At 44.0% G+C, this 24,655-nt stretch overlaps 11 protein-coding genes across 17 annotated transcripts; 7 read left to right on the top strand and 4 right to left on the bottom strand.

The window, feature by feature from the left end:
• Positions 1 to 156: 156 nt before the first annotated feature.
• Positions 157 to 866, top strand: LOC108102764 (signal recognition particle 19 kDa protein). Its single transcript, XM_017207922.1, has 2 exons — positions 157 to 326; positions 396 to 866. The coding sequence occupies exons 1-2, from the start codon at positions 262 to 264 to the stop codon at positions 808 to 810; spliced, it is 480 nt and encodes a 159-aa protein (XP_017063411.1). The 5' UTR covers positions 157 to 261; the 3' UTR covers positions 811 to 866.
• Positions 867 to 924: 58 nt separating this feature from the next.
• Positions 925 to 2,534, top strand: LOC108102763. The gene has a single exon (XM_017207921.1). It carries the CDS (start codon positions 1,127 to 1,129, stop codon positions 2,348 to 2,350), a length of 1,224 nt encoding a protein of 407 aa, XP_017063410.1. The 5' UTR covers positions 925 to 1,126; the 3' UTR covers positions 2,351 to 2,534.
• A 354-nt stretch (positions 2,535 to 2,888) lies between these two features.
• Positions 2,889 to 6,183, top strand: LOC108102751 (major facilitator superfamily domain-containing protein 8). Of its 5 annotated transcripts, none has more exons than XM_017207903.1 (6): positions 2,889 to 3,006; positions 4,169 to 4,450; positions 4,507 to 5,013; positions 5,074 to 5,225; positions 5,288 to 5,884; positions 5,951 to 6,183. In XM_017207903.1, the coding sequence occupies exons 2-6, from the start codon at positions 4,259 to 4,261 to the stop codon at positions 6,096 to 6,098; spliced, it is 1,596 nt and encodes a 531-aa protein (XP_017063392.1). In that variant the 5' UTR covers positions 2,889 to 3,006; positions 4,169 to 4,258; the 3' UTR covers positions 6,099 to 6,183. The 5 variants fall into 5 exon arrangements, with proteins under 5 accessions (XP_017063392.1, XP_017063393.1, XP_017063396.1 ...); XM_017207904.2 differs by having other exon boundaries at positions 2,902 to 3,039; XM_017207907.2 differs by having other exon boundaries at positions 2,914 to 3,006; positions 4,175 to 4,450.
• LOC108102752 (RNA-binding protein lark) lies at positions 6,172 to 8,659 on the bottom strand. The gene is made up of 4 exons (XM_017207909.2): positions 8,516 to 8,659; positions 7,385 to 8,257; positions 7,043 to 7,281; positions 6,172 to 6,732 (listed from the first exon to the last, which is right to left on the bottom strand). Exons 2-4 carry the CDS (start codon positions 8,084 to 8,086, stop codon positions 6,615 to 6,617), a joined length of 1,059 nt encoding a protein of 352 aa, XP_017063398.1. The 5' UTR covers positions 8,087 to 8,257; positions 8,516 to 8,659; the 3' UTR covers positions 6,172 to 6,614.
• Positions 8,660 to 8,974: 315 nt separating this feature from the next.
• Positions 8,975 to 12,678, top strand: LOC108102754 (N-acetyltransferase eco). The gene is made up of 2 exons (XM_017207913.2): positions 8,975 to 12,188; positions 12,246 to 12,678. Exons 1-2 carry the CDS (start codon positions 9,106 to 9,108, stop codon positions 12,448 to 12,450), a joined length of 3,288 nt encoding a protein of 1,095 aa, XP_017063402.1. The 5' UTR covers positions 8,975 to 9,105; the 3' UTR covers positions 12,451 to 12,678.
• A 268-nt stretch (positions 12,679 to 12,946) lies between these two features.
• Positions 12,947 to 14,055, top strand: LOC108102745. Its single transcript, XM_017207896.2, has 3 exons — positions 12,947 to 13,098; positions 13,281 to 13,637; positions 13,864 to 14,055. The coding sequence occupies exons 2-3, from the start codon at positions 13,344 to 13,346 to the stop codon at positions 14,053 to 14,055; spliced, it is 486 nt and encodes a 161-aa protein (XP_017063385.1). The 5' UTR covers positions 12,947 to 13,098; positions 13,281 to 13,343.
• A 6-nt stretch (positions 14,056 to 14,061) lies between these two features.
• Positions 14,062 to 14,838, top strand: LOC108102747. Its single transcript, XM_017207898.2, has one exon. It carries the CDS (start codon positions 14,062 to 14,064, stop codon positions 14,233 to 14,235), a length of 174 nt encoding a protein of 57 aa, XP_017063387.1. The 3' UTR covers positions 14,236 to 14,838.
• Positions 14,836 to 18,618, bottom strand: LOC108102744 (structure-specific endonuclease subunit SLX4). Of its 3 annotated transcripts, none has more exons than XM_017207892.1 (5): positions 18,514 to 18,618; positions 17,928 to 18,436; positions 16,984 to 17,868; positions 16,876 to 16,920; positions 14,836 to 16,819 (listed from the first exon to the last, which is right to left on the bottom strand). In XM_017207892.1, exons 1-5 carry the CDS (start codon positions 18,558 to 18,560, stop codon positions 15,075 to 15,077), a joined length of 3,231 nt encoding a protein of 1,076 aa, XP_017063381.1. In that variant the 5' UTR covers positions 18,561 to 18,618; the 3' UTR covers positions 14,836 to 15,074. The 3 variants fall into 3 exon arrangements, with proteins under 3 accessions (XP_017063381.1, XP_017063383.1, XP_017063384.1); XM_017207895.1 differs by having other exon boundaries at positions 16,720 to 16,819; positions 16,876 to 16,915; XM_017207894.1 differs by lacking the exons at positions 17,928 to 18,436; positions 18,514 to 18,618 and having other exon boundaries at positions 16,876 to 16,915; positions 16,984 to 17,049.
• On the bottom strand, positions 18,462 to 19,000 carry LOC108102746. The gene is made up of 2 exons (XM_017207897.2): positions 18,784 to 19,000; positions 18,462 to 18,722 (listed from the first exon to the last, which is right to left on the bottom strand). The coding sequence occupies exons 1-2, from the start codon at positions 18,906 to 18,908 to the stop codon at positions 18,560 to 18,562; spliced, it is 288 nt and encodes a 95-aa protein (XP_017063386.1). The 5' UTR covers positions 18,909 to 19,000; the 3' UTR covers positions 18,462 to 18,559.
• A 416-nt stretch (positions 19,001 to 19,416) lies between these two features.
• LOC108102739 (major facilitator superfamily domain-containing protein 1) lies at positions 19,417 to 21,684 on the top strand. The gene is made up of 2 exons (XM_017207888.1): positions 19,417 to 19,545; positions 19,609 to 21,684. The coding sequence occupies exon 2, from the start codon at positions 19,877 to 19,879 to the stop codon at positions 21,311 to 21,313; it is 1,437 nt and encodes a 478-aa protein (XP_017063377.1). The 5' UTR covers positions 19,417 to 19,545; positions 19,609 to 19,876; the 3' UTR covers positions 21,314 to 21,684.
• Positions 21,685 to 21,956: 272 nt separating this feature from the next.
• Positions 21,957 to 24,608, bottom strand: LOC108102738 (RINT1-like protein). The gene is made up of 5 exons (XM_017207887.1): positions 24,383 to 24,608; positions 23,501 to 24,328; positions 23,219 to 23,444; positions 22,372 to 23,164; positions 21,957 to 22,298 (listed from the first exon to the last, which is right to left on the bottom strand). The coding sequence occupies exons 1-5, from the start codon at positions 24,521 to 24,523 to the stop codon at positions 22,112 to 22,114; spliced, it is 2,175 nt and encodes a 724-aa protein (XP_017063376.1). The 5' UTR covers positions 24,524 to 24,608; the 3' UTR covers positions 21,957 to 22,111.
• Positions 24,609 to 24,655: the final 47 nt, after the last annotated feature.

Genomic DNA, 24,655 nt, shown 5'->3' with positions numbered 1-24,655 from the left:
CAACTCACTTTCTTTGAAATGTGTATATTACCTAAACTTTAAAGTTTTATGTCTTAAATAAGTCTGTACTGATAGTAGATTTAATAGCTATAAATTTAAAATAAAGCCAAAAAATACGCTACTGCGGGCTATTACTATATCGATTACCCGATCCACTCCATTTGTCATCCCTATTTTGCCTGCGTGGAAAACAGCTTTCTAGCTTAATATTTTATAAATTTAATATTTTTTAAATTTAACTCTAATAGATCACCAACAAAAATGGCAGCAGCAGTACCCATGCGAACCAACTGGAACCCGAACATAAAGCACAACGAAATGGAGCGGTAGATTCCAGACACAAACCAGCAAAACAAAGTCCGCCTTTACATGTTTTTTTATTTTTGTTATCACAGGTGGATCTGCATATACCCTGCCTACATAAACAGCAAAAGGACTCGTCAGGAAGGCCGCCGCCTTCCCAAGGAGAACTGCGTGGACAATCCTACATACATAGAGATCCGGGATGTGCTGTCAGTGTCTAACCTGCAGTTCCTGATGGAGAACATGAAGTACTGTCGCGAGAAGAGCAGCGAACTCCAGTTCCGTGGCCGTGTGCGCGTACAGCTACGAAACGCCGACGGCACCTTATTTAACAATGACTTCCCCTCAAGGGAGTCCATAATGCTGCACATCGCCAGTAAGATCCCGCAACTGAAAACGCGACAGAACAAATCCGGTGACTCGTACCACCAGCAGTCGCAGCCGCAACAGAGTGCGTCCGGATCCGGCGGTGGCGGTGGCAAGAAGGGAAAAGGCAAGCGCCGCTGATAATTCCAGTTGCTTCTCGTTATTTGGTTTCTTTGATAATAAATGCTGTAAACAAAGATTTGTGTGTTCTGGGCCAAGTTCAAGTATGGGAATTCGACCTTGGCACGAAGTGTGCCAAAAAAAATCAGCACATAGAAGTCATTTGGAGAACCCAGTTGGGAAATGTCTCAAGATCACACGAAGTCAGCATAAATTCCGGGGAACTGAAATCTAGAATTAACTGTCAGTCACGAACATCTACGATTTCACCTGGTCAGCGTTATAAAATCGGGTGTGCATCGCATTTGGCCATACAGTTTAACTTGGAGCACCCACAATGATGAAGGGAAAGATACGGAAGACCAGCCTATGCGGCTATATAGTGATACTTTTACTGGCAGTTATTCAGATTCAAGCGAATGTTGTACCCTCTACGACAACTAAATCTCCATCGACAGTGGCCACCACCTTGAAAGCTAGCCGCAGGGTGAATCCCCTCATGGAGTCTAAGTACGAGAAGAACTGCAAGGCTCTTTGCGAGCACTGCGGCTGTTTGGGTTTCTACTGCGGGGAGGAGTGCCTTTGCGAGTGTAATGATGACAACTCGGATACAGAGTGTATCCGCACGATGCAGATGAATGCCAAGACTCTGAACCCGCCCTTCGAGATAGTTATCCAAGGACCGAGTAGCAATAGATTTGTGCGTAACGCCCAGCAGTTCGAACAAAAGCGGGAGTTGGTGACTAGGAGTGTCGCTTCGGGTCAAACACCACGAAATCGTCGATCCAACATAACAATCTACAAGCCATCCACGAAATCTGCCAATCCATCCACAGCCAATGCTTTGGATACCGCTTCCAAGGCATCGGAGCAGGGGATGATCCGGCAGAAGAGATCTGTTGAGCACCTGGAGTGGTTCAATGACTTCGCCGGGTCCTTGGTGCGTCCCTCGCCTTTAGGCTCCAGAGCCCAAAAACAACAGCAAAAGTCCAAGCCGTCTGCTTTCAAGCGGCAGGCTGCTTTGGAAGAACCAGCTCGCAGAGAGCCGTGGTTTCTAGAGCAGGCTGCTTCTCTTATTCGACCCGCTCCTCTTAAAAAGGACCAAATATCTCGTAAGAACAGGAAGAGTCTCTTATCTCGTAAGATATCTAAAAATAAAGCACCCGAGGAGCAATTGCGCAAGGAACCCGAACGAGAGATTCGTCCACTTCGCGACGCCCTACAGGTCGTTGAGCGAATTCCAAGGGTACTTCAGGATACAGTAAGCCACCTGTCTTCCGATCCCAGAACTGGCGATGTTTTTAGCCTGAATATTAGAAACGAAGTCTTGCCACAGAAGAAGCTACATGATCACGAGGTTGAGGAGCGTGTACCCCGAAGGCCAAAAGCCACCTTCCGCGATGTCCGGCGAAATGAGATCGTACCGGAAGCTGTGACCCTTGCTGCTCCAATGGATCTTACAGCCAGAGACCCATTTCCTTTGCAACGAGGGGGTTTATTCCTGCCCTGGTTACGACAGCGACGACTGATGCGCTTGCAGCAAGCCAGGGGGAATCTGTAGAGGAACTCGAAGAACTAAACCGTAATACAATTCAATATTCCTAACTTTTTCTATCATATTTTGTTGTGTATTTTTAAGACGTAACACATTGTGCACAGACGTAACATTGTGCATAGTTATATATTAGTATTAGTAGTTAATTTTGAGTACGATATGATTTACATAATACCGTTAACAATCTAAATCGTGAAATTTTATCAAAAATTAAGTGCATACTTTCAGGAGGGGACAACATAAATTACGTGGTTCTCTTTACTTGACCTCGACGGTCATTCCATTTGTTGGCAACAACAGTTCGTTTTTAGTCAGTTCCTCTCTCGCAGATCGTCTTTTTCTTCGTTTTCATGGCCATTCCACTACCGCTTCTCTCGCAAACTTAATATTTCTCTTATAAATAAGTGCATCCATAACATTTTGATCGCAACTGACGCGCTCACTAACGCTACCAAAAGGCAAAGAGCGAGAGTGGGAAAGCATAAAGAGAGAACAAATGTAAATGTATCTATAAAATTAACTGGTCGGTTTCAAAAAAACCTTTTTAAACGAAAACGCGTCAGTCGGGCTTCCAACTTGGCCGGAAAAGGTCTAGGCAGTCTAGGGAGCACATCAGTAAACAAAAGTTTTGTTCATCTGCAGTGGTTGTCGCTGTTCAACAGGTAGTTGGGTGAACTGAACCCAATTGGTAGAAGGTGCATTTACTTACACGCTCGAAGCCCCACAAAGGGATTATAAAGAGAGGACGCGCGGTAGGGGGTTACTTTTTGTTTTTACTGCGAAGAAAAATATATATGTATCTTGCCATTGGGAGCGGAGGAGCCAGAGAATATGCGCCTTTGGTGATGTGTACGGTTAAATATTACAAAAATAGAGAGAGTGACAAAGAGACTAACAATCAAGAAGCCACTAAAAAACAAAGAGTAAAGTGTCGTGTGCGGGCTAAATAATTATTTAAAATCCGAAATAATTAGAAATCATAGAAAAGAGTGCGATTACAAAGTAGCTTGTCAAGCAAACAAAATCAACAAGAAAACAACCAGAGATCAACGGTCGCTATTTTATATCTAGTATTCGAAAGATGTCTGTCTGTGTGCGTGCGTGATTGGAGAACCAGAACGAGAATCTGGCCCCTCTTCAGAACTGAGTGCATCAATTGGAAATATATTCAATCTGGAATTGATTTATGAAGGCGTACTTTCCATTGAGAAACTAGGAAGTGAATAAGTCTGATCGATATGCCTAATCGCTGCACTTGTTGCATTATCAAAACAGTTCAAAACACTTGTTGAATTTGGCATAGCTTAGTTTAAATTAGCCTACCTCATAACGTTGCTATTTGGGCCCTGTTCTAGCCAAACAAGAAGGTAGTCTGGGTCTCTCTTCCTCTCTCTTTCTCTTTGATAAATACAATAATGTAATAAACTGGCGGGTTCTGTATAAACCTTATCATGACATATAAACAAAAACAAAGGCGTACTCACAGTGATAGTGACTTTTACTAAAGAAACACACATCCGCACATGGCAACGGATAGCTTTATTTCGGCACCGATTGCCTTTATCTTTCGAAATTACTTTGATAAGTTCGGTCAACTGTTTCCCATATCTTCTGTATTTCGGAGGATAATCACAGCTGGCAGATAATCCACCAAATACTTAAAGTTTTGCAAGCACAAAATTCGCAATAAAATATTTAGGTTTTTTGAAAAAATATAAGCTTTGGGCCTTAGCAAGGAATATTAAAGATATTACTATTCGAAAAAAGTCACCCAACTGACATATATGTACGTATACAAAAGACTAATAACTCATTCAAATCCAGTTACAGAATGACTCAGTGGCGGTGAATTCAAGAAAGACTTCCATCACAACCAACTCACCCACCAAACACACACAAATCAGCAGGCGGATCATGGAGTTTGTCCGACGAGTGTCCGCTCGCTTTGAAACCAAAAGACTGCCAGAGGATGTAAACGATGGCCTGGAGACTCTGGAGGAGTATAAACAGCGATGGCGATCCATCCGCATCATCTACTTCACTATGTTCTTAATGGCGCTGGGCTTCAGCATCATTCTCACGGGCATTTGGCCCTACCTCAACAAGGTGGGCTTGGACATAGGCATACTATTTCATTGTTTTTCAAGCCAATCTCTCTTCAGCTAGATCCCAGTGCGGGCAAGGAGTTCATGAGCCTCATTGTCGCTGCCAATCCTTTGGGCCAAATGATCTTCAGCCCGATCTTTGGCTGGTGGGGCAACAAGCTGGGAAAGATTCGTCTGCCCCTGCTCATTTCGCTGGCGCTGTTTACCATGGCCAGCGGAATATACTCATCGCTGGAATTGCGTCCGAATAATGTGAAGTATTGGATGCTTGCCTCGCGCTTCCTAATCGGAGTGAGCTCGGCGAATATAGCTCTATGCAGATCGTATTTGTCTGGTGCAACGCGAGTCTGCGAACGGACTCACGCTGTTTCAATGGTGTCACTAGCTCAGGTCCTAGGCTTCATTATTGGTCCAACTCTACAGGCGGCAGTCACCCCGCTTGGTGACAAGGGATACGTTTGGCTCTGGGGCAATATGCACTTTAACATGTACACGGCATCCGGATGGATCAATGTTCTAATGAGCACAGGAAACTATTTGATGTTTCTTCCCGGTGTTTTCGAGGTGAAAATCAAGTTCAATTAAATTTTTGGTTTAGTTAAATCTGAACTAAAATCTGTTTAGGAACACAAAATTGCAGCTCGAGAGGTGATGGTGTTGCAGGGTGGCACATCGGAGAGAGAAACGTGGAAAGCCATCAAGCCGAACTATCTGTCCGCCTGGACTTTGATCGTTGCCTTCTTTGTTTTGGTATTCAACTTTGTACTGCTGGAGACGTGAGTTGCAATGTGTGATAAGAAAATCCGGAACTCAAATAACATTCTATCTCGCTTTCCAGATTGGGCACATCCCTGACTATGGATATGTTCGCTTGGTCCAACGACGAGGCACTCTGGTATATGGGCATCATGATGACCGTCGCAGCTTTTGTCTCCCTGGGAACGTTTGTATTGATTGAACCGATGTGCAAGTTCTTTGCCGAACGTTATGTACTCATCTGGGGTGGATTCTCACTGATGTTTCTCGGACGAGTGCTTTTCGTGCCCTGGGGTCCGGATCCTCCCAAACTGGCACAGCCCTTTAATGCCAGTCTGAATCTGAGCGAAAGCGATCCACTCTTTTTGGGTTGCCCGCCAGTGCAGACTTGGTGTGGCGAGCTGCCAGCTTTGACTTTGACGCAATTTATCATTGGATTCGCCCTCACCTCAGTGGGATATCCCATTGGGGTGACTCTAATCCAGACCATATTCTCAAAGGTTCTGGGGCCTCGACCACAGGGCGTTTGGATGGGCTGGATGACCGGCTCGGGTTGTTTGTCACGTGTCCTTGGTCCAGTCTTCGTCGGCTCTGTCTACACCCGTTTGGGCACAGTCTGGACGTTCGGCATAACCTCGTTTATGATGCTTCTGTCAATGTTTTGGCTGCAGTGCAGCAAGTGAGTCAAGATACATTTGATACAAGAGGTTCCTCAAAATTAATTGCATTCTATTATCTTCCCCAGTCGTTTACTAATCCCGCCAACTTTCGAAGCCACACCTGTAGAACTACAAGAACTAAACAAGCACAACGGTAGTAAAGTGGACGACAACTCGCCCGAAGAGCCTATTTCCAGCAATTACAGCAGGCACCAATCCACGACTCACACGTAGCTGATGGAATGCTGTTAGTTCTAAGACACATCGTTGCAATACTGCCCCTTAAACTAGCTTTAAAAAAACGTCGTTTATTTTTGCATATTTTCGACTGTTTATGCTTTTATTGGTACTCGGAAAATCTACTGATCAATCGAATATATATGGATGTGTGGGGGAGCACGTCGTTGTCTAGTCTTTTAGGCATTTGCATATAAAGAGGATGCTTCGACAGGTGTTGCCATCTTCTTGTTTAAGTATATGATTTATGTTTTAGTTTAGGCTTAGTAAAATATGCGTGGTTTACCAAGGCGGCATCCACAGTTGTGCAAATGTCGTCGGCATCAGCATATGCTGTTGGTGTAGTTGGTGAGTGTACGCCGCTGGCGACCAGCAGAGCAGCCAGCAATCCCCAGCTGCCGTCCTTTGGTTGCTGGGTGTATGATATAGATTATGAGCCATAGGAAGGGACATGGGCAGGGGCATCGGTAGTGCAACCGCCACTCAGCTGCTGCCGTTATAGTAAAACTCATCTCAGTAGGGCGCATATCGACGACCCGGAGGTGAGGGACCACGCATTCCGCGCGATGAAATCATCCGCTCGTCGAATGCATCGCGACTAAAGTCCTCGTAGCCGTGAGGAGTGGGAGAGCTGAAAAAAAGAAGAGAAAAATGAGAAACTTTTTCAACAAAGGCTAAAACTTGACTATATTATATTTTTAATTTAAAATGAAATATTTCATCTATGGTTTCATCATCAAAACAAGCTGACAAAGAACTTTCTAGGTACTAAATTTCAAATATGAGTGGTGAAACTGATAGTCAATGGATAACAACCGATTAGAAATGTTTGCTGAAATCGGCAGAGAAATTTATAATCAATTTGCCTAAAAGCAAAATTGGTTATTCCCCCAATAGTAATCGTAACATCTTTAGTCATAGAAATTCTTTGTGGTACTTACCCGTAGCGACTCATTCCATTGCTGCTGCGCGGCGGAGGAGGCGAGCGACGGCTGAACATAGTGTCGTATCCACGGGAAACACTGCAGGAGCGCAGGCTGCCACTCAAGGGGGGCGGCAGGGGCATGGGTTCTCGGCGCGAAATTGGCGGCGGCGGGAAGTCACGCATCCGTGAGGTCTGGTAACGACGCTCGTATAGATCGCGTGAGTCTTCAAAGCGGCGGTCATAGTAGTCATAGTCCTGCGGGTAGGAAAACAGTGATTACATTAGTAATTGCAGAACAAGATCATGATAAATGGACAATGGATGATTTCATCGGGGTTCAAATGGTTGCTGAATTTACCCTAAAGCCATCCATGATGCGGTCACGCAGGAACGGCGGCGGCGGTGGTGGCGGCGGATACGGATCACGACCGTACATGCGATCTCTGTAGCCGCCAGCGCTGAGCGGTGAGGGCGGCTCGCGTCCGCCTCCGGCACTGCCGTACAGTCGCGGACACTCTTTCGACCAATGCCCGGATCTTCCGCACCGATAGCACTGCTCCGGATCGCCCATGCCCGGCTTGGGCCGGACCCGACTTGTTGACACTTGAACCTTTAGAGGCTGGCCATCGACGACGCGACCGTTCAGATCCTTGATGGCGTCCTGCACATCACCGACACTGTCCAGATGGACGAAACCATAGTTGCGCACAATGTCGCATTCGACGACGGTGCCGTATTTCTGAAACAATTCCCGCACCTCCGGCGCCCGCGTCTTGTCCGTTAGATTTCCCACGAAGATTTTCGTGGTTGGTGTATTAGGCGCCCGACGACTTTTAGCCGCCTCCACTTTAATGGCAAACTCGTTCAATGTATAACCGTTCAGATTCTGTATGGCATCGCGACCTTGCTGCTCGGTCTCCATGTGAACGAAGCCATAGTTCTTCACCACGTCGCACTCGACGACGGTACCGTACTTCTCGAAGAGCGCCCGCAACTCGGTGGCCTGCGTCTTCTCGTCGAGATTCCCGATGAACAACTTGAACGTGCCGGCTCCGGGCATGGCGGCAGCGGGTTCCGCAGCGTGGTCGTCCACGGTTATATCGTTTCTAGCACTCTGGGTGGGGGGATCCCGGAAAATGGCTATCTACGCGGCGGCGGCGGCGGCTGCGTCGGAAATATTGTTCTTTAATATATCGCGATTGGGCGACGACGGCGGCGGACAACGCGAGACCTCAAGGGAAAAAAGAAACAGGGCATTGTTTTTTCAACTATTACGAGCAAATGCAAACATTCAGGCAGCAGTACAAGTAGCGCGATTACCAGTAACCTCTACAAATTGCGTTTTTTTTTTCTTAATAGCGTTGGCGTTTGCCCTAACGCATACACAAAAAAGATGGCGGCGGCTAGAGTTCACATTTTCTCACGGTTCTCGTTGCTTTCATTGGCGTGGCTTTCAAATGCAGTACATATAATGAGGGGCTGGACTTACCTGATATCCCGGGGCTGCAAATTAAAAAAATAAGGTACAGCTCAATATGTTACTTTTTATAACCCAGATATGTCATTCCGGACTTCTCGGCACAATTTTTGGATCTCTACAGCAGTATGACAGTAAGACAAGCAGAAAAGTGTGACTTAACGGAATTTCATTCCAAATACCAATAAAAAACGAAGATTCACAGGGTCACATTAATTCTGATAGATCCAAATGTTAACTGAAAGTTGGAAACGTGTAAAATGTATAAAAACGAACTCGATTAAGTAAACTTCATTTGAATTTTAAAAAGATTTTTTTCTTTTTAAAAGTGTTTTTTAAATTTCTTAACCCAAATAATATAAATTATAGAAATTTAAATTTTCGGTTGATATTCAGAAGACAATTTTTCAAATGGAGATGGATTCTTTAATATTCTTTAACATTGACAATATCAGTATGACCGATTGGAGATCCTCTAACAGCTGGTTGCGTTAATAAGTGTTGGATACCGTCAATAGGTTGATCATTCACTACACTAGGCATCTACAAAAAAGCGCGAATTCGGACAAAGTTAATGCAAAATAAAAGATTTCCTTGCGCTCATGGAGACGCCTACGGACAGTGGGAGCTCTATGCGAGCCAAACGTTTGCCCACCCCGCGCCTCTCGGAGCGGAAACGGCAACTGTTTGGCAGTCCGGTCTCAAGACTGAGAAAGATCAATGACGACGAGGATGAGGACGTTGACAGTCTTGGTGTCTTGCCATTGAAGGCCCATGTGGCAGTAAACAAACAGGCAAAGAGTCTATTCGCCAGTTGTACTGCGATATCGGAAAATAGCTCCAACAGCAGTCCGGAAACCAATAAGGAAAACAAGAAAATCCGTGGTAAACGAGTCTTGGGAGGCGCGGCAGAGCAACTGCCTCAATTGTTTACCGCCACCATGCGTTTGAATAGCAACAGCAGCAGCAACAGCCGTAATGGCAGTCCACGTACACCCAAGACACAGAGAAAGCGAGCGGACTCATCGATGTCTTCGCCCACGTCCTCCTCCGTAGGCTCTCCATCCCCGCGGACCACACCCAGTACCATGCAAGAGAACAAGAGCGGATGCAGACGCAGTCCGCGTACCTTCAGTGCACAGAAGAATGGAGAAGACTTTTCATCACCAGAAACTTTCCAAAAAAGACTGTGCAAGGTTGCAGCTATGATAATGAATGGCCAAATTCCAAAACAGGTAGCAGGAACAGCAAGGAGATCGTTGAATCACAATCGTAATACCTCTGGCGAAGGAAACAGCGTTAAAAACAAAAGAAGTAGTTTGGGCACCAGCACTAAACGACGGAAATCCCCAGTTGATGAGTCTAGTTCGGAAGATGAAGAGCCTCCTGCTAGGAAAATATCAAGAAAGAATGAAGAAATAGTTAGAAATAGTAACATTCGAGCATTAAAAATGAAGAGCAACAGTCCAAAACCTCACATAGGGACACCTAGGAGCAGGCAGATGAACACTCCTGCAGAGGTAATAGATACAATAAAGTCTGCTGACGAAGTGCCCGCATTTAGGACCAAATCGGACAGCTTGGAAAGCAGAAGTAAAAATACGAAATGTAATAAAGTGGGAAGTTCGGAAACAGAAGACACTTCAATTCTTGAAACCATAACAGTAATCCCAAGAAAAAGCCCCAGAAGAACAAAGTCTTTAGTTAAAGTTTCAGATTCTAGCAACGATGCTGTTTCTATTATTAAGGACACAGAAAAGAATCAAGAAAACGAAAGCAGGTCTATGAATTATACAGCAGAAGCGCCTTATTCGGATGAGGTATTATTAAATCCTATGTCCCAAAAGCGAGTGAGCATGGACACTTTACCAATTAAGGTTGCGTCGTCAGCGGAGTCCGATTCTGGATCGCCACAGAGCAAGATGCGAAAGATGACGCTGGAGAGCAGCATTCCCACCATGGCCTTTTATTCCCACAGTGGATCAACTGCTACAAAACCAAAAGGGACGTCTGCAACATCTAAGGGCCCGCTACGACGGTCAATGAAAATCTCGCCAACTTATCGTCCACGCTTGGGTATCAATAATGGAGTCCGCCACAAAATTCGGAAGCGATCCGGAATGTCCAACCGAATGCCAACCAGCGACTTGGATAACATTCTCAATTCTCTGAACAACGAACGACTTAAGAACCTAATCACTACAAAGCGCGCGGAGCGAGCTAAGGTAGAGGAGGTGCACCAAATCTTACGTAGTGCAAGGGATCCGATCAAAATGGCAAAACCATTAAGTGTGATTGAAGTTGACGATGCCAAAAATAATAACAATATGCCAGAGACTGTGTGGGGAAACACATCTGCAGACTTTTCTGACCTGAGTGAGGATGAGGATAAGGACTTGATTGACGTTCCCGCCATAGAGTTAGAGCCTATCATACCGATAATTCGCCACGAGCCGACTCACATTCTTAATACTGCCGAGCCACCGGATCTCAGCAAGCGTAAATTCTTTAAGTCGGGTCGGCGTAGCAGCACCTGCATGGAGGTAAGAATCACGGACAACATCCGAGCCAGCGTCAGTCAGGGCAAGATCGCCCTGGTCCAAACTCCACGTCGAAAGCCACGGCAAGTACGAGTGAAATCGTCCACGATATTTTCAGCAGAGCAGGCCACAGTAGATGCAATCTTGAAAAACTTGGACGACACGGTAATAGACGAAATTGTTGAATCAAAACCGCTGGTGGAGTCTGCCTCCATGAAAACCGAGGACACACCCATGGAAATGGATCCCTTACCAGATATAATTGAATATGCGCCAGAAACGTATGCAGAAATTGATCCCTTTGCTGAATTTCGTCAGCGCTTGCCTTATCAAACCAATGATCCTGATATTGTGGAGCAGCAGAAAATCTTGTTAGAGTTTCTCATTAGCAATAACATTTGCACTGAGGAGAATTTTGAGATTTTTATCGCAAACCCGGACAACCACAAAGAAGAGGCCAATCGGATTGTTGACGATTTGTACATGGTGGTAAACAGCGAAGAAGCTGCATATATGGCTCAGACAGAAGCCCTACCGGAACCAGTGCTGGATGTTCCACCACAACAGAACCCACCAGTAACAGAGGAAGTTCAACCAAGGCTATTTCCCATATTTACGCAACGCCTGCAGCCCGTTGCCCAGAAATCAACGCGACGTCGGCCGGATACTTCGATGAAATTGATATCGGCCGCTGGCGGATCAAGTCAATACCAGATCGATGCAGGTCAAAAGGCATTTGGAGCTCGGCAATGTCAGCAATGCGGATTGGTGTATACCGTGCACGAACCAGAGGAGGAGCAGCTGCATCGTGAGTATCATAACTCTATTCACGTTCTGCGATTCAAGGGTTGGATTGACGAGGACATTGTGTCCGTTTATCCGGAGTGGGCCAGTGATGGTCGCATCTTACGGATCACTGAACGCGCTCCGGCAGCCCGACTCGAAAGACTCCGTGATCTCATCGGAGTGGTGGACAAAGAGTTGGGCTACTCCTCGTACATTGTGCCAAAGATCTTTGTGGCCTTCATAGCAGTTCGAAAGCAGCAGATTGTGGGATTCTGCCTGGTGCAGCCCCTTTCGCAAGCCCACCGATTCATCCAGGTCGATGGCATAGACTACTTTAGCGAGGAGAGCTACCCGGCCACGTGAGGATCAGTATATTTTCGCTTTAAAATACGCTTCTAAGTTTTTTCTTCTTACAGCTGTGGCATATCCCGTATATGGGTTTCTCCCCTTCACCGTCGCTGTGGAATTGCAAAAAAGTTGCTGCGGGTCGTCCAGTGTCACACGGTGATCGGTCAGGAGATCTCCAAAGACAGCATTGCCTTCAGTACGCCCACCGACGATGGACGGGCTTTGGCGCGCCAATTCACCGGGTTAGATAACTTCCTGACCTACGACCAGTGATCGGGGAAATCGGCTATTGAATAGCTGGATTATTTTTGAGTTAGAAATGCTTCGGAACCTGTAATAGTTGATAAGCAAATGCGATTATGTTACAAGCGGCACGAAGGCGCCGTATTTAATTTGTTTTCAATCATGGGTCTGAATTTACCCTATTATATGCAATACGTTTATTTTCACATATTTTGATCGCGGTAATTTCAAAAATATAGATAATTATTGTTTGATAAATTCATTTCTTCAATGGTGGGTTTGAATTCGATCAGGTACAGTTTCGTTGTTGTTTTGAAATTCAATTTCTATTCTTAGTCATTTTTAATATACATTAAAAAAAATGGAAAAATATATTTATATAAAATATTAATTTAATATTTGCATCTAAGGTTTTTGATCTACATAAATAAATACTGTCTGCCTATAAGTATGCTATATAATAATTATTTTGCATTTGCGATCGATAAATAGTAATCGATCGCATGCAACACTGTAGAAAATCTAAGAAGTGCCACCACTGTCTAAATGAGCCAGGCTTTGGGCGTTGTTTTCATAGCTGCATAGTGAATGAAATTTACCAGTTTCACAGCTCTGGAAAGCGAATACATTTGAATGGGACTTGTGCCAATCTCAGTTACCTCCAATCGTGCTCAGATGGTAAGTACAATCCACGTTTAAGTTGGGAATAATAGAAGCTGCTGCTAAGTTTTCTTGGTGACGCCACGCCCAATATGACAAATTGGAATCGGAATTGGTGGCAATTGGTTTCGGGGTGCAAGTGTCAAGCAGCGTGGTGGTTGGAACCGCTTTCTCATTTCGTTACTCATTCCTGTTTTTAGACATTTGAGCCTTGTGCAGCAGGCTATTGACCGCTTTTTCAAGTACCACACCCCTAAAAGACTATGTCAACAATCGAAGAGGAACGCAAGGCATACGAAAAGAATCCCTACTTCACCGGCCACATTTACGGCGACTTTTCGCCGTTTTATGTGACTATTGCCATTTGCACAGTTGTCCTGGGCACGATCATCATACTAAATATCATCCTCGGCTGCTGCTCCAAGCACCGCAAGTACTGGCAGGACAGACACACCGGAAACCGCTGGTTGGTCTCCATTTGGTCTGCCACACCCCATAACCAACCGCCACTGGACTTCACCGAGCTAAAAGACGCTTCCTATTTCCAGGGTATTCATGTGAGTGATATAAATGATTTTCAAAAACTTGTCTTTCCTGTCGTTTTGTATCTTATTTGAAAAAATCATAATTCATCATGAAAAAAAATTCAAAAAGTACTAGGATTTGATTATTTTAATCTCTTTTTTTAAATCTTTTAGAAACATATTAAAATGGCATTACAATTTAGTAATATAGGAAAGAAACATCGATAAATATTCGAAATAAAAATTTTTATTTTTCCAGCCCACAACCCATCAGCAAGTGTTTCCCGACGACGTTGTGATTGGCGTTGACGACTTAGAACCCGTACACTCGGCTCATCATCATCACCAGCAGCAGCACCAGCGTCCTCCACGTCCAGAGGGCCGCACTCTGCACCAGCAACGCCAACGTGAAGAATACGTGGAGCTGCAGAAGCGCGAAAGCGATATCTAAGTAGGAATGGCTCTTTATTTTCTTTATCCCTCCGTGGCCGCCGTCGCTCTGTTTATTGTGGGTGTAATTATTGTCATGCTGCGGTACGGGCCCCGTTTGTGCGGATTGCGCCATCACGCACTTCCTGACGACGACGAATTGCGGGGAAAGACGTACGAGCATGAGATAAGCTATGCCTAATCTTTTTTGGGGTGTCTCAGAAATACCTTTCAAGCTAAAATTTTTCCCTTTCAGTAAATATTTTCTAACCGAAGGGTAATTCTTCCCAAAAATAATCTTGGAATTTTGGGACACCCCTGTTTATATTTTTTATACATATTTCACGTGCCGGCAATGTTATGAATTGCATCTTATATATCTCCCCTGAAAACTAATCAATCCTAGCTGCTATAAGACCCCACTAACATTTCTGCACCCAACAAACATATCAATTTTGCATGCAGTACAAATAGCTTCATTAGCAACTAGTTTTGTTTGAACCGTTTCCATTCCATTAATCACAATCAGACAAATGTGCCTTCAATGTAGAGACTCTTAAGAAAAGTATACCGTCCAAGTGTCTTAGTTCCCTAAGATCGAACTGTATTAAAAATTAATCGCTATTTACCCTTTTTGGGTAGTCTAAAGATGCTGCATTTAATATTGTTCAATATTCTAATTTTATAAAACATGTGTCTTGTATGTACAACAGTTAATGCAAACTTTATATATTTGTATTTGTCCATTTAGTGTTCTAATATTGAATTCTGAAATTGCATTAAATAAATCTACGGCCCCGAAAAATATAGAAATTCATTATTTATTGTAAAGCTATTTGGAAAAGGGATTCAAACGATGTGGTTTTATAAACGATATCCACATAGACGAATAAATTTCTAGTTTATAAATTTAAATCACTAAATGCTAAATAACAATGTCCTATGTGAAAATATATTCGAAAATAATTACAAAGAATTTGGAATAGCGTATAACTAGAAAGGAATACAACTGGTTTGATGCAGAAAAGATAAATTTGGAGTCTAATTCCTCTTAGACGTCTTTTTTGGCTGCTTCCGCACGTGACGTTCCGATTGCTTACCGGGAGCGGCCAATTCATAACGAAAGATAATGCAGCGTTGGTCAAAAAAGCTCTTTAAATCCTTGGGATCGTACCGGTGACCCAAGTGCTTTAAATATAAGTACACTTCCTGTAAATCGATGGGCTCAAACATAAGGACGCTCTCGTGCAGCTGAGGATTGGCACACAGAAGATTGTGCCAGGCAATGTGAAGTGGAACAAGTGGCTGTGGAGTCTTCTTAGATACGTTCGTTTGCATGACAAAGGTCTCAAAGTCGTTGCAAAGCATTGGTGGAATCGTTTGGGAAAAACGAAGCAGCTCCTCTCCTGAAGCATCGTTAAATTTGAATTCCGTTTTCGACTCAGTTGGAGTCAAGGAATCTTCAGTGGTGAATTTTAAAAGTTTTGACAGGGGCTTCTCCATCATCACGGGAGTTGACTTAGATCGGGCAATAAGTTCCGATCTAGGTGGTAAGTCTCGAATATGAGCGGCCTGCATAATAGGATGTGTTTGGTTATAGATAAACTCTAGCAATTTGACGGCCTGCTTGCGTTTTAGTGGTTTAATGCCATACTCGTAAAGCTGCTTTAGAATCTCCGATTCCGAAAGAGTAGCGAAATCTGGTTTTGGCGTATGACAAACACCTACGGAGTACACTTTTCCATCTATCTCTACCTGGTCAGGCACAATCTGAGGTTGATCCTTAGGAGCACACGGCTCTGGTAAAGCTGTAGTTTTAATCTCCCCTCTTAACAGAAGATCCAGACCACTGGGTAAGTCATTTGTTTCCGCAGAAACAGACGCACTTTTTGTGTTTTGAAAGACCATCTGATCGAATTCATCATAGTCGAGATCAGAATTACTTTCAGGTTTGCTTATTTTCGCTAGCAGGTCATTAAATTTGTGACTGCTCCTGCGAGCCAAGGGCTTTATCGGAGGATCCAAAAAGGATGCTTCTGCCCAGTTGATATCACTATTCTCAATGGGACTTTGCAGCTCGAATGAGCTAAGCGGCTGAGACGGTTCAGCATCCAGTATTCCAAATTCAGCTCGATCCTTGCTAAGAGAACATTTGTTGGGCGAATTTGAACTTTTTGATCTGTTGCCATCGTTAGAAAATGCCTTCAAAAAATCATCCAAATCACTTTCAGTTCGGAACTGTGGAACAGCTCTCTTTTTGGTTACCGGAGAAGAGAAACTGCTATCTGAGCTTTCGTTCTCTATATCCAAAGCCTTTGCCGTCTTATTGGACTTCCATATCGAATAATTAATTTCCTCATCGGAAAGCAAAATCACATCGCTTTCATCGTTGCTATTTTGGGTTAGATCTATACTTGCCTCCGAGTGGGCATAGGGAGAAGCCACAGGCAGTAAGAGTTTATCAGCTGACAAGTTCATTTTGAAATTCAACGGACTTTTAAAGCTGTAATCCGTTGAGACACTGTTACTTCTTCGGATTGAGTTTTCGGAAAAGTTTATGTCATTAAAGCTCGAACTCCGTTTAGTGTCGTTTGGAGTGGTTATTATATCGAGGTGAAATGATGATTTTTCGGAACTGAAGTTTATGTCCACATCGCCAAATAAGATGTCGACATTAGAATCGGATGCAGATGGTTTTACTGGACTTGTAATTTTGGGGCTTTGCTCACTAAATATTGAATTTTCAAAATCTTGGGTAAGGTCAATGAAGTCATCTATTGGCTTATCTGGAAAATATTATAAAAATACAATTTCGTTCATCAAACTAGCACCAACTACCTACCCTCAAAAGATATCTTCCCTTGTGTAGCGTTGGTAACAGTCTTTACTAGAAACAAATTATAATGCTAATTAGAACACACTTTAATGCATAAATAATCAACATTCCCACCTTCATCACTGGAGAAAACTTCAAAGGTTGTTATTTGAGTTGGGGATTCCGAAGAGGAATATATGCTTACATTCTTGTAGACCTTTAAAGAAAGCTCCTTAACATTTGTGGGCTCGTTAGAAATGGCACTTGTTGACATATCTTGCTCATCATCAGAATCAGCAAAGAGATCTGGCGAGATGCAACGTGTTATCTGAATTGGAACGCTAAGGTTACTAGTTGTTGGTTGCAGTTTCTGGTTTTCTTTATCATCCATGTCCGTTTTCGGTCGTTTATCTGGCGGTTCCTTGCATGGACTGCTGCTAGTTGATGATGTCGCTTCTTTCACATTATCACCAATTTTGGAGTCATCTTCAATCATATTTTCTGCAACTAGATTTTCCAACTCATCTACTTGTTCTTCCAACTTCTGTTGATCCCCAAAATGATTTTCCAGCTCCACGTAGACCCGTTCCAACTGTTGCTTTAATTGGCGCGATTTAGGTGTTTCCCTTTCTGGAGATAAATCTCGTCCCTGTATTGCAGCCCAATTTTTGAGAAGGTGATGAGCAGGTGCTTGGCTAACTTGAATTAAGTCTTTTACGTAGTATAAATTTAAGTTTTCTATCTCTCCTTCGTCCGGTTCTCGAAGGATTTTAAATCCACTTTCCGCCTTGATTTGTTGCAGCGATGCACTAATCACTGTATAAGTCGGTACCAAACTATCTTCATCTTTTAGAGTCTTGGTGCGCACTTGTTGGGCTAGCAATGCAGATACTTTTTCTTCCAGCTTCTTCTGTTGTACTATAGGATTCCGTAGGGTTAGGGCAGTGAACTTATTGGCCCATTTACCACGTCTACCTCCTTTTCCAGCCAACACAGGAAGGACCGCTAAGGAGTTGTAATCTGAATAAAACAATAATTTTTGAATAGTATGTCGACTTAAGTTCAATCTAGAGACTTACCTTCTTTGGCGGCTGTCCGAAAGCCATATTTTTGCAGTTTTAAGCGTATATTCTCCGTTGACACCACTTTATCATCAATCAGGTCCACTACCGCATCCTTCTCATCGTTCAATCGCAGGCATCCCCGCTTCTTAGCCTCAGCCTCCGACTTTGATAGCGCCAGCGCCATTTCAATGTCATCTGGGCTAAAGTTATCCGCCATACAGTGTTGGGCGGTCACCTCGGCAAAGATCTGTTCGTTCTTCAAGAAGTTGCTGATACTAGGCTGGTTGTTCTTCCCGCGTCCTCGGCGTGAGCCAGTCGTTGATGATGCACTACTTCCCTTGAGTTTCGGTGCCTTTTTAGGCTTGGGACCAGGTTTTTCAAACACATTGCTGTTTCGTATTGGTTTGATTTTGCGTTCAGGAGTATCCGACTCTGGAGGAATGACAGATGGGGATGACGGGGAATCCTCGGGTATGTCAATAAAGTGGGGTGTATCAATAGATGCTTTGGTGCTTCGTGCCGATCTTGGAATGAAAAGAAAACCAAGTATTTTGTTAGATGACTAAGTACATTTTATTGTTCTTGTTTAAAATAAAATTACCGAAGCTGTAAGTTTTTAAAGTTCGCCCGGCGTGTCTTGCGATCCATTATTTGTTTTTTTGCTCCTCACTTTCCTCGAGCGCCTCCTTTATGAATTTTGAAGTCCTTGGAGCGGCAAACTCGAAGAGACCTTTTCTGTCACGTTCCTGCTCCGTTTGAGACGTCGCCTGATAAAACTTTTCGTTGGCAATACGCTGAATCGGCGTTAGACTATAAGATATATTAATTAGAACCTTATTGATCAAAGATCAGAGATAAAAATTTTACTCACTTCCAAATTCCGAATAACACAGTTCCGGCGGCCAACAGCGCGTAGGCAAAACGATTGCGGTACGTATAGGATGGTGTGCCGTGGGTGCGTCTTGGCTTTCGTTTAGTAGTATCAATGGAGTCCATCGCTGTAAGTGCCAGTGGATTATATAATTAAAAACATTTTACCTGGTAAAAGTAAGGAAAATATTCTTTAACTCGGCGTTGCTGAGCTAGGGTTGCCAGACCGTCTCAATCAAAACACGTTAAAATGTAATAAACTAAATAGATATAAAAAGAAGAATTTAATATATGGCAAACTAAATAAATGAGTTTCCTTTGTAATTTAGTAGTAAAGTAAGTTATAAACATTATAAAATCATTCATAAATTTATATATTTAGGGTGTTCGTCTATTGTTGGGCTAGTAGAACTTATTTAATTTTGCCACCCACTATTACTTAGATTGAAGTATTTTTAGTTATTGGTAGTATAATGAAAAATGTAATTTTTAAATTATGAGTTCAATAATACATACATAATACAACATAATATTTGTGATTCAACTGGATAAAGAATACCCTCTTTGTTTACTACCGCTCCGTATCCCAGCTGTTTTCATGCACCTGATACGTTGTCGACAACCCTAGCCGCAAACGAGTTGGCAGCCCGTCGACTGTATATGCGTAATTAACGCTAATTATGCAGAGAAAACAATTTAGTTTCATTTGAGCAGCAATAAAGTGCGGGTGTATACGTCACACGGTATTTGCATAACTTCATATGTAAGTGGAGTGTGAAAGCTGATAACCGATGAACCCAGAGACAACTAAAAGTACACCCCGCAGGCAACAACAACTATCATTAGACAAAGGGTACTAGTGCGAGTCCAGTAAACAAAAACAAAAGCAACGAGATAAGCGAAGACAAAGCAGAAGAGTTCAACTCGCCCGTTTGCAGAAATTGATATAATTATTTTGCAGAAACGGCAAAAAAGAGAAAAAAACTGTAACGGAAAAACAAAAGATTATCATACATTTCGTGGATACGCCCACTACTCTTCGAGATTCCGTTTCAATCACTGGTCAGTACGGATTAATTGAGTGCTGAGTAACGATGGCGCGCGAGGACGAGGAACGCATCGTGGACAATGAGGAGGTGTCGAATCCTGTGGAGGAGAACGAGGTGGCCGTTCGTGGCAACCGTCGGGATAATGAACTAACCCTTCCCTCTGGCGGCTGCTGCATGCCCTCAAGTACAAGTCACCGGTTTATGGCGCTGGTTTTCATGTGCCTCTTGGGATTCGGGTCCTACTTTTGTTATGACAATCCTGGAGCGCTGCAGAAAGATTTCAAGAGAGATCTTAACCTGACCTCCACAGAGTTCACGCTTATCTACTCCATTTACTCTTGGCCCAATGTCGTTCTCTGCTTCGTGGGCGGTTTCCTGATCGACCGCCTTTTTGGAATTCGCCTGGGCACAGTTATCTATATGCTGATTCTGCTGGTGGGTCAGTTAACCTTTGCCTGCGGTGGCATACTGGATGCCTTCTGGATGATGATTATGGGTCGGTTCATTTTCGGCATTGGCGCCGAATCACTGGCAGTTGCCCAGAACAGCTATGCCGTTCTCTGGTTCAAGGGAAAGGAACTGAATATGGTATTCGGTCTGCAACTGTCGGTGGCCCGATTCGGCAGTACTGTTAACTTCTGGGTGATGCAGCCCATTTACGACTATGTCAGCAACTTTTACCAAGGGCACACCGCCCTGGGCGTCGTCCTGCTGCTGGCAACTCTAACCTGTGTAATGTCCATGATCTGCGCCCTAATTCTAGGCTGGATGGACAAGCGGGCCGAGCGGATTCTGGAGCGTAACACCAATCCGTCTGGACAAATACCCAAGCTCACAGACGTCTTTTCATTTAAACCACCTTTTTGGATGGTTTCCATCATTTGCGTGGCCTACTATGTGGCTATCTTTCCATTTATTGCCCTGGGGCAGAACTTCTTCATGGATCGCTTCCATTACAGTCCGGCAGAGGCCAACACCGTGGATTCGCTGGTATATCTAATTGCAGCAGTATCGTCGCCAATCTTTGGCTTTGTCATCGACAAGTTGGGCAGGAATGTGACCTGGGTGTTTACTGCGACGCTGACCACTATCGGAGCCCATGCCCTGCTTACGTTCACCCAACTGACACCCTATGTGGGCATGACCATCATGGGACTTTCGTATTCCATGCTGGCTGCTAGTTTGTGGCCTCTGGTGGCACTTATCATTCCAGAATATCAGCTTGGCACAGCCTATGGCTTCTGTCAATCTATCCAAAATCTTGGACTAGCCGTCATCACCATCCTGGCAGGAATCATTGTGGACCACAGTAACGGCGAACACATGTGGCTGCAGCTGTTCTTTATGGGCTGGCTGACTATTGCCCTGATCGCTACCGGAGTCATTTGGGCTTACAATAACAAGCATCGCGGTAATCTCAACATGACCCCTCAACAGCGGGCACAGTTTGTCAGTGCCGAGAATTATCAGAACTTTGAATAGAATGGGAAGTAAAAGCGAGCGACACCCGCTGATCTGATTATTATCGGTTATTTAGTGTAGACATAAAATTATTTTCTGCGGGCAATGCGCCATGATCTTGGTCCACGATGTGATGTTGATGTGTGATGTGCGTCTCGAGTCGCAAATTGGTATTTACTAACTGCAATTGTTTGCCAACCGAGGATGTGGGATATACAATACGCCCTGATCAGCCGTGAATCAGTATTGATGTGTCAAATGCGCTATCTGCGATTCAAGCCCGATCAGGCCGCTATTTTACGCTATGTATTTTTAGAGAAATTTATTATTAAAGTTACCGCATGTTATTATGTCAACGTTTTACAAATTAAACTAAACATCAAATCCTAAAAGTGAATGTTTAATATTTACCATAAACTCATTAAAGACTTACGCCAAGGGCACAGAATCGGTATTTAATTGTAAATATGTACGTTATTTGAATTTATATCTCAACGTGGTCGTTGCAAGCATTTTCACGAGTTCAAAAATGTGTCCTGTTGTAATACAAATTAGTTAAATCTCCGTCTTGAATACTATATTTAAAAACATGCACTTTTTGAAAATATAAAATTGTGTAAAACTACAGTTCTTTTCAAATATATTTACAATAGAAACAAACATATTTTCTACTTAACTTTCAGTTAAATTTAAAGAAGTTTATTTAGCAAAAATCCAGCGCATAATCGTTGTATAAATTTACAAAAATCTCTAAGGCCCAATAAAACCAAGGATTTTTAATAAAACAAATATTTAGCTATGTTCAATTTTTTCCATTGTTTAAAACATTTTTATGTCCGTCCGCCGTTCCAGAACTTCAATGCACTGTTTGCTATCCAGGCTTAGCACATTCAGTTCCCGCAGTGGTTTCGTTTTCTCTTCCACTGATTGATTACTACGCAACGTTTCAAGCAGTAACAAAGACGTTCCCCGTGCCGCCGTCAACAGCTTGCTCGCATCGTGTATTCTTATGAATCGAATGTAAAAGGTGTCAGGTTTATGTTTATTGTGCATTTATAAAATATTTCGAGATGACTCACCTCTTAAAGAGCAGCTCTGGACGTCGGGTATACTGTCCGAATAGCGCAAATAAATTGCGCGTCATGTCATAATTAAATTGCGCTGCCCCCGCAGGTGCGAATTTCGTGTTCATTACCATGCTCTCGAGCATGAAGTCATCGATTTGATGGGCTATCAAGCGCAGAGTTTGGCTGAACAGATTGGCAGATAGTTCACGCTCTAGATTGTGTAGCAGGGTGACCAGCACCTGGAACATTTCGCCGCCACTGGGAGAGAGAATAAAGGGTTCCCGGCAGTTCTGCTCCGGCATTGTTGGCCAAGCATCATGACGATAGCTCATGGATTTTGCTTTCATTTCATTGGTTGCCTTGGTGGCCAGATTCCGCATCAGTTGCTTGGCCCAATGCTCCAGCTCAGCGACAGCATGTTCAAACACCGAATTAATCTCCGGTGCATTTGGACCGGCAAGGACCGCATGCAGATGCAGATAGTGCACGTTCTCTCCCCATTCGCGCAGCACCATTACCAAATAGTTGATTGCGTTTAGAATGGGAATGCTCGGCACGGCTCCACTACTGTGCAGCTGGACCAGGCGTCGGCGGAAGCTATCGATCAGTTCTAGCTGCAAATGGAGAAATTGCAGTTGGTGGCCGGGTTGAATCAACCCATAGTACCGGTCCTTAATCGCGTCCAGCAGTCGCATGAACTGATCCGCACATTTTGGGATTTTCAGGTCGTCTTCGTATGTATTGGGATCAATTAGCTGGAACGGCGTCTCCGCCTGTAGAATGTCATCCATTTTTTCCGCGCAAACTAAGTAAGTACATTATTTAATAACAACAATCGAGGACAACGACCTTATCTCACATCGTTCTTCTAGTGAAATCCATCGAAGCAAATACATGGGCTGCGTGATTACGGATATAGCGCTGGGAAAACTTGCCGGATAACCAAATGTCTCTCGTAGCTCGGACTCAAAGGCCAAAGTCTCATCTAGCAGATGTGCAAATAGTATTTCGTCTTCGGCAATCTGTTCTATGTCCACCGCTAGTTTCTCAATAGTCAATTGCACCAGGCCTCGCATGAACTCCAGCTAGAGGAAAATCAAAGTTAGGATGTTTTAAAAGTTAATAAGTACTGAATGCATACCCTAAGATTGTAGTCTAGCTTGCCAGCTTTTATTGCTGATGGCTGGAATGTTTTTCCTACAAAGAAATGTGTCTCCTTCCCCCAGTTAAGTATCTGCGTGTAAAACCATTCCGGCTTGTCTAATCGATTCGTTTGCCTTGCTCCTGTGAAGTGAAATGTGAATCGCTGACGATAGGGCGCTAGCAGAAGCTGCACCACTTGGTTGATGGGCTGACACACGATGCTGGGCGTGATGCTTTGCAGAGGCGCGTGCTCTTCCGCGGGAGATTTGATCAGGAACATATATTCAGCCAGAAGCTGGGCCTTGTTAGTGTCCCGAGAGGGTGAATAGTTGAGGGCCTGCTGTTCCATATGCGCCCAGCGCATGCTTTTCAGGACAGCCTCGAATTCGCTGGAAAGCCGCTTGAGTAGAAGCTTGTGCCAGTATATGGCAGTGCGTTCCGCGAAAGATTTCAGAGATAGTGCCTGCACGGCATGCAAACGTCCCACTATGCTGTGCTCGCAATCATTACCCTCGTAGAGGGTTAGGTAGATATTAACCAGCTTAGCCTCATCCTTGCCATTGATGGCACTTCCCATAGCAGCGCTGATCTCCTGAATGTCCTGAACCAGGCGAAGATACTGCGTCAAACGCTGTAGCTGCCGAACTTTTCCCAAATCCTCAGCTACGCCCTCTAAGGCAGGTTGACACTCCTTCAGCTTCTTTTTTAGCTTGGCACCGAACTGGGCCAGCTTTTCTAGTTCGAAGTCGATACTCTCGCAGACCTGTTGCTGGCATTGGAAGGCAGATTTGTAGCATGACACGTTCTGGGAGTCCTCGTAGTCCAGCTGTTTGTGTATGTGTATTAAAAGTCGAGTGTTGTTTATAAGTTAATATCTCACCGTCTGTGACAAGAGTTGAAGGCGCTCCCTGTAGTGGCTAACTAGGTGACTGGCTCGATTCAGCCGGCTGGCATCCTTTCCGATCTCCTCATTTAGTCGCGCCACTATGCGCAACTCCATTTCGCTGAGCTTTGCATGCATTTTTATGCACCGAAAGCTAATATAACATTTAAATTAAAATCTAAACGGGCCACGAACCACGTATAAAAATAAATAATTATGGCAGTGTGACCATGCAGCAAAAGCAGGAAAATGGTTGCCCAAAATCCTTAG

Source organism: Drosophila eugracilis, unplaced genomic scaffold (assembly GCF_018153835.1).
Source record: "Drosophila eugracilis isolate 14026-0451.02 unplaced genomic scaffold, ASM1815383v1 contig_2088, whole genome shotgun sequence".
Lineage (NCBI taxonomy): Eukaryota > Metazoa > Arthropoda > Insecta > Diptera > Drosophilidae > Drosophila > Drosophila eugracilis.
The sequence above is the reverse complement of the archived record's forward strand: the minus strand, read 5'-3'. Positions and strand labels throughout refer to the sequence as shown.

Excerpts from the sequence above, each read along its gene's own strand:
- LOC108102764 (XM_017207922.1), top strand. The coding sequence starts at position 262 with ATGGCAGCAGCAGTACCCATGCGAACCAACTGGAACCCGAACATAAAG. Across the intron at positions 327-395 it reads AAGCACAACGAAATGGAGCG|GTGGATCTGCATATACCCTG; the intron begins GTAGATTCCAGA and ends TTGTTATCACAG.
- LOC108102746 (XM_017207897.2), bottom strand. The coding sequence starts at position 18,908 with ATGGACTCCATTGATACTACTAAACGAAAGCCAAGACGCACCCACGGC. Across the intron at positions 18,723-18,783 it reads GTGTTATTCGGAATTTGGAA|TCTAACGCCGATTCAGCGTA; the intron begins GTGAGTAAAATT and ends TATATCTTATAG.
- LOC108102739 (XM_017207888.1), top strand. The coding sequence starts at position 19,877 with ATGGCGCGCGAGGACGAGGAACGCATCGTGGACAATGAGGAGGTGTCG.
- LOC108102738 (XM_017207887.1), bottom strand. The coding sequence starts at position 24,523 with ATGCATGCAAAGCTCAGCGAAATGGAGTTGCGCATAGTGGCGCGACTA. Across the intron at positions 24,329-24,382 it reads TTCAACTCTTGTCACAGACG|CTGGACTACGAGGACTCCCA; the intron begins GTGAGATATTAA and ends ATACACAAACAG. Across the intron at positions 23,445-23,500 it reads AGCTAGACTACAATCTTAGG|CTGGAGTTCATGCGAGGCCT; the intron begins GTATGCATTCAG and ends ATTTTCCTCTAG.
- LOC108102751 (XM_017207903.1), top strand. The coding sequence starts at position 4,259 with ATGGAGTTTGTCCGACGAGTGTCCGCTCGCTTTGAAACCAAAAGACTG. Across the intron at positions 5,014-5,073 it reads TTCTTCCCGGTGTTTTCGAG|GAACACAAAATTGCAGCTCG; the intron begins GTGAAAATCAAG and ends AAATCTGTTTAG. Across the intron at positions 5,226-5,287 it reads AACTTTGTACTGCTGGAGAC|ATTGGGCACATCCCTGACTA; the intron begins GTGAGTTGCAAT and ends CTCGCTTTCCAG.
- LOC108102745 (XM_017207896.2), top strand. The coding sequence starts at position 13,344 with ATGTCAACAATCGAAGAGGAACGCAAGGCATACGAAAAGAATCCCTAC. Across the intron at positions 13,638-13,863 it reads CCTATTTCCAGGGTATTCAT|CCCACAACCCATCAGCAAGT; the intron begins GTGAGTGATATA and ends TTATTTTTCCAG.
- LOC108102747 (XM_017207898.2), top strand. The coding sequence starts at position 14,062 with ATGGCTCTTTATTTTCTTTATCCCTCCGTGGCCGCCGTCGCTCTGTTT.
- LOC108102752 (XM_017207909.2), bottom strand. The coding sequence starts at position 8,086 with ATGCCCGGAGCCGGCACGTTCAAGTTGTTCATCGGGAATCTCGACGAG. Across the intron at positions 7,282-7,384 it reads GCATCATGGATGGCTTTAGG|GACTATGACTACTATGACCG; the intron begins GTAAATTCAGCA and ends TCCTACCCGCAG. Across the intron at positions 6,733-7,042 it reads AATGGAATGAGTCGCTACGG|CTCTCCCACTCCTCACGGCT; the intron begins GTAAGTACCACA and ends TCTTTTTTTCAG.
- LOC108102763 (XM_017207921.1), top strand. The coding sequence starts at position 1,127 with ATGATGAAGGGAAAGATACGGAAGACCAGCCTATGCGGCTATATAGTG.
- LOC108102754 (XM_017207913.2), top strand. The coding sequence starts at position 9,106 with ATGGAGACGCCTACGGACAGTGGGAGCTCTATGCGAGCCAAACGTTTG. Across the intron at positions 12,189-12,245 it reads GAGGAGAGCTACCCGGCCAC|CTGTGGCATATCCCGTATAT; the intron begins GTGAGGATCAGT and ends TTCTTCTTACAG.
- LOC108102744 (XM_017207892.1), bottom strand. The coding sequence starts at position 18,560 with ATGGATCGCAAGACACGCCGGGCGAACTTTAAAAACTTACAGCTTCG. Across the intron at positions 17,869-17,927 it reads TCGGACAGCCGCCAAAGAAG|ATTACAACTCCTTAGCGGTC; the intron begins GTAAGTCTCTAG and ends TGTTTTATTCAG. Across the intron at positions 16,820-16,875 it reads AGGGAAGATATCTTTTGAGG|ATAAGCCAATAGATGACTTC; the intron begins GTAGGTAGTTGG and ends AATATTTTCCAG.